At 37.8% G+C, this 10,582-nt stretch overlaps 1 gene segment (V, D, J or C); it reads left to right on the plus strand.

The window, feature by feature from the left end:
- Window positions 1–223: 223 nt before the first annotated feature.
- On the plus strand, window positions 224–805 carry LOC126495316 (immunoglobulin kappa chain variable 12-41-like). The segment is given in 2 exon segments: window positions 224–290; window positions 414–805. Coding segments are annotated over 2 exon segments (441 nt in total).
- Window positions 806–10,582: the final 9,777 nt, after the last annotated feature.

A 10,582-nucleotide genomic window follows, 5' to 3' on the forward strand; every position in this document is an offset into this window, starting at 1 on the left:
GTTTTTGTTGTCCAAAAAGGAGCACATTCCCTACAAAAGAACATATACTTTGCCTGATCTGAGACATAAGAGGACCACAGGCTTATAATGAATCACTTAGCAATCTTGTGGCTGTGCTCAGTCAATGCTGATTTGCATGTTCACAGAGCACAACCCACTGTCTTGAGGACTTCTTCATAAACATGTAGAAAGGTCACAACATGTGCTAGAGTCACAAGTTCAGACAAGTCACAGCACAGAAATGATGATCACCACTCATCTCCTGGGATTGCTGTTACTCTGGCTTACAGGTAAGGAAGAGAGCATTGACAATGTATTCAGCTGAGTATTGTCAGTTCTTCATTTTCTCCATGAAAGTCCTCAAATAAGAGAATTAATTTTAAAAGGATTTGATTTCAATTTTCCAACCTCAGATGCCAGATGTGACATCCAGATGACCCAGTCTCCAGCAACCCTGTCTGTATCTCTGGGAGACAGTGTCACCATCACATGTCAGGCCAGTCAAAACATTTACAATGGTTTGGCGTGGCATCAGCAGAAACCAGGGAAATCTCCCAAGCTCCTGATTTATACTGCAAGTGACTTGGCAAATGGAGTCTCATCAAGGTTCAGTGGCAGTGGATCTGGCACACAGTATTCTCTCAAGATCAATGGTCTGCTGCCTGAAGATGTTGCAACTTATTATTGTCAACAATATTACAGAACCCCTCCCACAGTGATAAAAGCCATGCCACAAACTACTACGGGAAGCAGAAGTGAGAGTCTTGCTGCTCAAATTGCTCATACTGGAGTCTCCAGCTGCTAGGACAGTTTTGCTTTGTGAAGATATAAAAGTCCATGTGATGTTTTTGAACAGAGATCAGAGAAAATATTATGTTATAAATCTCTGTCCTCCTTCCAAAAACAAGCATTCAAAAACACAGGCATTCTTTTCATTCTTTCCAAGAAAAAAAAAACTTTTCCTGAGCAACATAGTTATGTTAACAGCTAAATTTCATAAAATATACATGTTAAAATACACACACACATACACAAAACAAAAATAAAAAAAACTAAGTATGCACACATGCCACGCGGGAGTATTCTTAGTGAGGATATTGTTACCTAAATATATCATTAAAGTCCCAAGGAAGAAGACTCAGAAAATGGCTTAGTGATCAGAACACTGGGTGCAGCCAGGTAGTGTGGGTGCATGACTTTAATCCCAGCATTCAGGAGGCAGAGGCAAGTGGATCTCTGTGATTTCAAGGATAGCCTGGCATATAAAGTGAGTTTCATGACTCCCAGGATTATTTCACAGAGAAACCCTGTCTCAAAAAAAAAAATCTGAAAAACAAACAAACAAACAAACAAACAAAAAGACACTGGTTGCTCTTCTAGAGGAGTTGGATTTGATTCCTAGCAAACAAATGACTGCTAGGGACTGCCTGTATCTACAGTTCCAGGATATTGGAACCACTCTTCTGGCCTCTGAATGTACTAATCTGACACAAAAACAGTTTTAAAGGTGAACACCAATATACTTACTGTAGGGTAAAAGGGACAACTCGAGCACGAAATCAATCACTGAGCAGCCTGACTCTGAACCCAGAGCCAGTGAAAGAAACATACCCTGTATTTGAGACTTGAGCTGGGGAAAGAAACATCTTTATTGCTTGATTCAGGACTAAATAATCATGTACTAGTGTCAAAAAACATATTTTGTGAGAGACCCTCATGAGAGTCCCTCACCCCTTATTTTCAAAGGGACAAGAATTTCCTAGCAAAATGTTTTAAAATTAGAAACACAGATTAGCAGTGCTTCCCTCTCCCCCTCCCACTGGGGAGATTCCAAGCACAAGGTCACTTAGTCAGCCAGCCACCTGATAATAACAAGTATAACAAGGAGAAAGCTGACTTGTCAGGATAGAAGGGGGCAGAAGGCCTTGCACCCCTGCCAAAAGCCTCTTTGTAAATTGCACTTTTAAAAAACTAACCCTGCAAAGGAAATTTTAACTTCTCTCTCTAACTTGTTGTTTCGGGATAATGAAGAGAAAGTTCCTGGCCAGCCAGTAATTGCCTGTACTTGCTTGTGCTCACAATAAAAGAGTTAACTTTGCATTTTGGAGTCTGATCCACTCTGCTTTCTGGTGGTCTCCTTGGGGTAGGGGGCATGCTCTGGGCACACTTTATTTTTAGAATCAGAGCTAGTGAAAGAAATAAGTCCTAGGCCTAAGATTAGAGTAAAAAAGTTAAAAAGGACCAGTGAAAGAAATACAGTTTGGTCATACAATGAGAGCCCTTTCTGCCCCTGATCAACTAAATTGACCAATCCCTGAGCATAGAAAAACTAACCAATACCTCTTCTACCTGATCCCAATTTTGTCAGGTCTTGTCCATTTCCCCTTACCATATGAATATATATATCTTAGGATTTGCTTTGTTAATTAGCTGCTCTAGGGTCATGGACTATAACTATAGGCTCATTAACCTTTGATTTACAGCTAGTATCTACTTATGAATGAGTACATACCATGTACATCTTTCTGAGTCTAGGTTATGTCATTCAGGATGTTTTTTTCTAGTTTCATCAATTTGCAATCAAATTTCAAGATATCATTGTTTTTTGCCAGTTATTAGTACTTTAATCTGAAATATACAACATTTTCTTTATCCATTCTTCAGTTGAGGGGAACCTATGTTGTCTACAGGTTCTGGCTATTTGAAATAAAGCTGATATGAACACAGTCTTTGTAGTATAATTGAATATCCTTTGGGTATATGCTCAGGAGTGGTATTTTAGGATCCTGGGGTAGGTTGATTTCCAATTTTCTGAGAAATGACCATACTGATTTCCAGAGTAGTTTTACACGTTTGCATTCCTATGAGCAATGGAGGAGTGTTCCTCTTACGCCACATCCTTTCCAGCATAAGCAATCATTGGTGCTTCTGGTATTAGCTATTAATCATTTTGATTTGCATTTTCTCTGATGGCTAAGTATGTTGAAAATTTCCTTATGTGTCCTGTCCATTTGAATTTCTTTTGTTGAGAATTCTCTGTTTAGTTCTATACCTCATATTTTAATTAAATTATTTGGAATTTTGATGTCTACTTTCTTGAGTTGTTTTATATATTTTGGAGTCAGCCCTTTGACCAATTTGGTATTGTTGGAAATCTTTTCCCATTCTGTAGGCTGTCTTTTTGTCTTATTGACTGTGTACTTTGCTCTACAGAATCTTCACAGTTTCAAAGGTCCCATTTATTTATTGTTGCTCTCAGTGCTACTGGGGTTATATTTAGGAAGTTGTCTCCTGTACCAATGCATTGGAGGCTACTTTCCACTTTTTTTCTATTAAGTTTTGTGTGGTAAGATTTATATTGAAGTCTTTAATCCATGTGGATTTGAGTTTTGAGCATGGAGATAGACAAAGATCTATTTTTATTCTTCCACAAATTGACATCCCATTATGCCAGCACCATTTGTTGAAGATGCTTTTTTTTCCGTTGCATATTTTTAGCTTCTTTTAAAAAATCAGGTGTTCATGGGCATGTGGATTAATATCTAGGTTTTCAATTCAATTCCATTGGTCAACCTTTTTTAATTGCCAATATTAAACTGTTTTCATTGCTGTAGCTCTATAATAGAGCTTGATATCAGGGATGGTTATGCCTCTGGAAGTTCATTTATTGTACATGATAGTTTTGGCTATCTTGTCTTTTTTTGTTTTTCCACATGAAGTTGATTATTGTTTTTCCAAGATCTGTGAAGAATTGTGTTGGAGTTTTGATGGGGATTGCATTGAATATATAGATTAATTTTCGTATGATTGCCATTTTTATTATGTTGATTGTACCCATCCAAGAGCATGGGAGATCTTTCCATTTTCTGGTATCTTCTTCAATTTATTTCTTCAAGGACTTAAAGTTCCTGTTGAATAGGTCTTTCACTTCTTTGGTTAGTGTTACCCCAATGTGTTTCATGTTATTTGTGGCTATGTTTTACTGATTTCTTTCTCAGCTTCATCTTTTTTTTATATAGGAGGATTTCTGATTGTTTTGAGCTGACTTTGCCACAATATTAAAGGTATTTTTCAGCTGTAAAAGTTCTCTGATAGAGGTTTTGGTTTCAGTTTTATACTATCATATCACCTACCAATATTGAATATTTGACATTTTCCTTTCCAATTTGAATCCCCTTGATCCCCATTTGTTGTCATATGGCTCTAGCCAGAATTTTAAGAACTATGTTTAATAGATATGGAGAGAGTGACCAGCTCTGTATTGTTCCCGATTTTGGTGGGATCAATTTGTGTTTCTATCCATTTAATTTAATGCTGGCTGCCCACTTACTGTATATAGCTTTTATTATGTTTAGATATGTTGCTTGTATCATTGGTCTCTTGAAGACCATTATCATGAAGAAGTATTGGATTTTTTTTATATATTTATCAAAAATTTCCACCTCCTCCCATTCTTTCATTTGCCTCCCACTCCCCCTGCTCTCCCTCCCCCTTGCTCTCCAGTCCTAAGAGAAGTCAAAATGCTCTGCCCTGTGGGAAGTCCAAGCCCACCCCTCTCCAACCAGGTCTAGGAAGGTGTGTATTCAAACAGACGAGGCTCCCAAAAAGCCAGTACATGCAGTAGAATCAAATCCGGTGTCATTATCATTGGCTTCTCAGTCTACCCTCATTGTCCACCATAGTCAGAGTCCAGTTTGATCACATGCTCTTTCAGACAAGCTGGCCTTGGTGAGCTCCCATTAAATCAGTCCCACAGACTCTGTGGGTAGATGAACCCCTCGCAGTCCTGATTTCCTTGCTTATGTTCTCCGTACTTTTGCTCTTCATCTGGGCTTTGGGAGCTCAGTCCAGTGCTCCAATGTGGGTCTCTGTCTCTATCTCCATCCATCACCAGATGAAGGTTCTATGGTAATATGCAAGATATTCATCAGTGTGACTATGAGATAAGGCTAGTTCAGGCACCCTCTCTTCTGCTGCCCATGGAACAAGCTGGGGACATCTCCTAGGACACGTGGGAACCCTCTAGAGCCAAGTCTCTTGCCAACCCTAAAATGGCTCCCTTAATTAAGATATATACTTCCCTCCTCCTATATATATACCCTTCCTCCAGCTCAACCATCCCATTCTCCCAAGCTCTCCCCAATCCTCCCCTTCTCCCTTCTCTCTCCCCATCTCCCCTTACCCCCACCACCATGCTCCCAGCTTTTGCCTGGCAATCTTGTCTACTTCCAATATTCAGGAGGATAACTATATGTTTTTCTTTGGGTTCACCTTCTTATTTAGCTTCTCTCTAGGATCAGCAATTATAGGGTCAATGTCCTTTATTTATGGCTAGAATCCACTTATGAGTGAATACATACCGTTATCCTCTTTTGGGGTCTAGGTTATCTCACTAAGTAAAGTATTTTCTATTTCTATCCATTTGCATGCAAAATTCAAGATGTCATTGTGTTTTATCGCTGAGTAGAACTCTAATGTGTATATGTGCCACACCTTATTTATCCATTCTTCTATTGAGGGGCACCTAAGTTGTTTTCAGGTTCTGGCTATTACAAATAGTGCTGCTATGAACATAGTTGAACAAATGCTTTTGTAGTATGATTAGACATCTCTTGGGTATATTCCCAAGAGTGGAATTGCAGGACCCTGAGGTAGGTTGACTCCCAGTTTCCTGAGAAACCACCACAGTGATTTCCAAAGTGCTTGCACAAGTTTGCATTCCCACCAACAATGGATGAGTGTTACCCTTACTCCACAATCTCTCCAGAATAGGCTATCATTGGTGGTTTTGATTTTAATCATTCTGACAGGTGTAAGATGGTATCTCAAAGTTGTTTTGATTTGCATTTCCCTGATCGATAAGGAGGTTAAGCCCGACCTTAAGTGTCTTTTGGCCATTTGAACTTCTTCAGTTGAGAATTCTCTGTTCAGTTCAGTAACCCATTTTTAAGTGGATTAATTAGAGTTTTAATGTCTAGTTTCTTGATTTCTTTATATATTTTGGAGATCAGACCTTTGTCTGATGCAGGGTTGCTGAAGATCTTCTTCGATTCAGTAGGTTCCCTTTTTGTCTTAGTGACAGTGTCTTTTGCATTACAGAAGCTTCTCAGTTTCAGGAGGTCCCATTTATTATTTATTGCTCTTATTGTCTGTGCTACTGGGGTTCTATGTAGGAAGTGGTATCCTGATTTTGATGAATGCTTTTTCAATATCTAATGAGATTTTCATATTTATTGAATTTCACCTTATTTGGTCTGCTCAGTATCATCACTGTCTGTGTCTCTGGGAGCCAGATAGGGTCTTTCTTGGCCCACTCTCTCTATCCATTGTCTTGGTTTGCTCTCTTGGTCCACTCTGTGTATTTGCAACTTGTGTTTCAGAGTTTATCTGAGGTTACAGGGGATAGGAGGGTTGGGGGTGAAGTAGAACTTGTAGCTTGCAGATTCTGATTGATGGGATGGATATGTTGGAACAGCCTACCTGCAGGAAGCTTCTCGGTTGCCTGGTTAGAGAAGATGAGGCACGTAGTGTAGGGGCCCAGGGTAGCCAAGGCATGGAGGTCCTTGTGAGTGAGGTTCCCCACTGGGTGGGTGATCACTCAACCCTTGGTCCTCTCTGTGTATTTTTGGCCTGTGTTTCAGAGTATCTCTGAGGTCATGGGGGTGATGGGAGTGTGTGGGTGTAGAATGGAGCTTGTAGCTTGCAGGGTCTGACAGAAGGTTAGGGGGTGTTTAAGCAACCCTCCTGCAGGAATATTGACTAGTGGCTGGCTGTTGGGGGAGGGGCTAGGTTGAAAATAAATCCATATCTATCACCATGCACAAAACACAAGTCCAAATGGATTACAGACCTCAATATAATTCTGACCACACTGAACCTGATAGAAGAGAAAGTAGGAAGTAGACTGTAACACATGGGCACAGGAGACCACTTCCTTCATATAACACCAGTAGCACAGACAATAAGAGCAACATTGAATAAAAGGAACCTCCTGAAACTGAGAAGCTTCTGTAAAGCAAAGGACACAGTCATTAAGACAAAAAGGCATCCTACTGAATAGGAGATCTTCACCAACCCTGCATCAGACAAATATCTGATCTCCAAAATATATAAAGAAATCAAAAAACTAGACATTAAAATTCTAATTTACCCAATTTAAAAACAGGGACTGAACTAAACAGATTTTCTCAACAGAAGTTCAAATGGCCAAAAGACACTTAAGGTCATGTTCAGCCTCCTTAGTGATTGGGGAAATGCAAATCAAAAAAACTTTGAGATACCATCTTACCCCTGTCAGAATGGCTAAAATTAAAAACACCAATAATAGCCTATGCTTGAGAGGATGTGAAGTAAGGTGAACATTCATCCATTGTTGGTGAGAATGCAAACTTGTGCAATCACTTTGGAAATCAGTGTGGCAGTTTCTCATGAAATTGGGAATCAACCTACCTCAGGATCCAGCAATACCACTCTTAGGAATATACCCAAGAGATACCCAATCAACTATGTTTATAGCCACATTATTTGTAATAGTCACAACATGAAAACAACCTAGATGCCCCTCAATGGAAGAATGGATAAAGAAGGTGTGGAATGCATACACATTAGAGTACTACTCAGTGGTAAAAAAAAAAAAAAAAAAAAAAAGACATCTTGAATTTCGAATGCAAATGAATGGAAATAGAAAACACTATCCTTAGTGAGATAAGCCAGAACCAAAAAGATGAATATGGTATGTACTCACACACCAGTGAACTCTAGCCATAAACAAAGGACATTAAGCCTATGGTTCACAAGCCCAGAGAAGCCAAATAACAAGGTGAACCCAAAGAAAAATATATAGATCCTCCAGAGTAAAATAAACGTGTATAAATCAATGGTGTTTTTATATACCACCAAGACAATAAGAGAAGAAAACTGTGGAAACACTCCAATTCACAATAGTCTCAAAGAAAATATAGTATCTAGGAAGACACATAACAAAGAAGTGAGAAACTTAACAATAAATGTCAGAAAACTCTGAAAAAAGCCATAGTGGAAGACTCTAGAAAATGGAAGATATCTTCTGCTCATGGATTGGTAAAGTTAATGTTGTGAATATGACCATTGGTACAAAGAGATTATTATAGATTCAGGAAATTCAATCAAAATTCCAATCTTATTCTTCACAGAAATAAAAAAGGTATCCTAACATTCATGTGGAAACACAAAAGATCTTCAACAGATAAAACAATCCTATGCAAAAAAAGTAATATTGAAGAGGTTATCATTACATATTTTAAAATATATTTCAGAGACATAATACTAATAATTGTATAGGACTGGCACAAACAATAATGTAGACAAATAGATTAAAATTATAGAATTAAACATGAGAATACATAATGATTAGACACTTAATATATGGAAACGAGTCCTAAAATGTACACTGGAAAAAATATCAAATATTTCTAGCAAATGATTCTGGGAAAATGGATGCCCACATGCAGAAGAAGGAAATAGACCTATACCTTTTCACCTTACACATAAACTAACACCAAATGTAACAAAGATATAAACATGTAATGCTGAAATTGCTAAAAGAAATATAAATAGCACCCTACATAACAGAAATGTAAGGAAAGACTCCCTGAAAAGGACTTCATTTACCAAAATATTAAAGATAATAAGTGACTAGTGGGCTTAATAAAGCTAAAAACCCTCTGCACAATTAAAAAAAAAAACATCAACAGGATAAAGAAGAAGCCAACAGGATGAGGGAGAATCTTTGAAAAATTACCTCTGACAGAAGACTAATATCTAGATATAAACAACTCAAAACTGAAGAATTAAAAAGATAAGAGTAATGAAGAAATCCTAAATTTAAATATTATGATCATTGTTACCAAACTAAATAATTTTAATTTAATTTAATTTGGATTACACAAGAGTGCCAGAGAATCCTGTGCTTCAATGATCTACTCTCAAGGCTAAAGAAAGATGAAATTGAATTAATAGCTAGACCTATGGTCCTATGATAAAACAAATATCATATGACTATCTAATGCAACTTCTCATTGATGAATCATAAATCATTTTGATACTTGGATACCATTGCTACAAAAATAAAAAACCTCCATTTTAAAGAAACCATGGGAAGCAATGTTATGTTTGAACAATTTTCCAAATCAGGGTGGTAAGTTAGGTACATGATAGGATTTCTGGACCATTCCCCAATATCTCCTAGTGACTTTCAAAGCTAGAGAAAACAAGGGCCTCAGGAGAAGCAGTCAGAACAGCATAGCTTCATACTTCCTCTCTGAGTGGTTTATGTTATGGGTTGTATCACAGTGTAAGGGATATGACTTTGCAAACAATAATAAGTTGCAACATCTTCTGACTCCAGGCTGCTGATCATGATAGTAAAATATGTGCCATGTCCACTGCCACTAAACCTAGATGGCACTCCAGATTGCAAATTGGTTGCCCTATAGATCAAGAGCTTAGGGGCTTCACCATGTTTCTGTTGATACCAGTGTAAGTAAATATCAATGTTCTGACTTGCTTTGCAAGTGATGGTAACTTTGTCTCCTAAAGATGCAGACAGGATGGATGGAGACTGGATCAACTGGATGTCACATCTGGATCCTAAATATAGGGATTTAGAAGCAAATATCCACAAAATTAATAATATCATGACAAGATTTCTCTCTTAGATCAGTAAGTTTCTTGATTTGACCTCTATGTTAAGAGAAATACAGTCAGTCATTCTTACCTGGGAGCCAGAGCAAAAAAAGGCCAAGGCACTGAACAAGGATTCTCCTGCTCATATTGTGTTCTGAGTGGCACTGACACTCAAGTATGACTTTCAAGAAGTACTCAGAGAAGTGGGCTGTGCTCTGGCCACATGCAAATCATTAGGAGTTATTGGGAGGCAGGAACAGCTGCAGATGTTTTACTCAATAAACTGTGAATCTCTAAGGTTCTGCATTCTTAACAGACAAGAATATTTCCTGACAGAAAATGTGCTTGCCTGTGGGTCCCAAAGAGTCTTTGAGCACCATAAAATTTTGATCTGTTTTGAGTTCACTATGTGTTCCGTTACTTCTGATTCAAAAGGACAGAAACTATATAACTCCTTTCTTTTAGTGGTTTGTATTATTATGGTTATCAACAATTATCTTTGATGCAATTTTTATATATCCTTACTGTCAAGTTTAAGTGTGAAAGTAATATGTAACATGGATTGTAAGGAAGGATTTGTTACACCTAAACTTTTATGTCTAAATAATCTATTTCCTCTATTTACACTTGTGTTGCCCCATTAATTTTATCATGGCTCACCAAAGTTGTATGACTCTAAAGCCTGTAGGTGACATACATAGCTCTGTTCATGATTACAAATACGCATGCAAGATGTTTTCTGGGTGTTTCCAATAATGAGATTCTTTACCTACTCTTAAACTAAACTATTATCTAATGAAGTTAAGGAGTTTCTTTACAATTTAGTCATTTCTACTCTTTTTTTTCTTTTTTTTTCCTTCTTTTTTTTAAATATAATTTTTTTATTGCAAAAAAGATTTCCGCCTCCTCCCCGCCTCCC

The sequence above is a fragment of the Alexandromys fortis genome, unplaced genomic scaffold (genome assembly GCF_014885135.2).
Source record: "Alexandromys fortis isolate MF-2015 unplaced genomic scaffold, M_Fortis_MF-2015_v1.1 scaffold_440, whole genome shotgun sequence".
NCBI classification, from domain to species: Eukaryota; Metazoa; Chordata; class Mammalia; order Rodentia; family Cricetidae; genus Alexandromys; species Alexandromys fortis.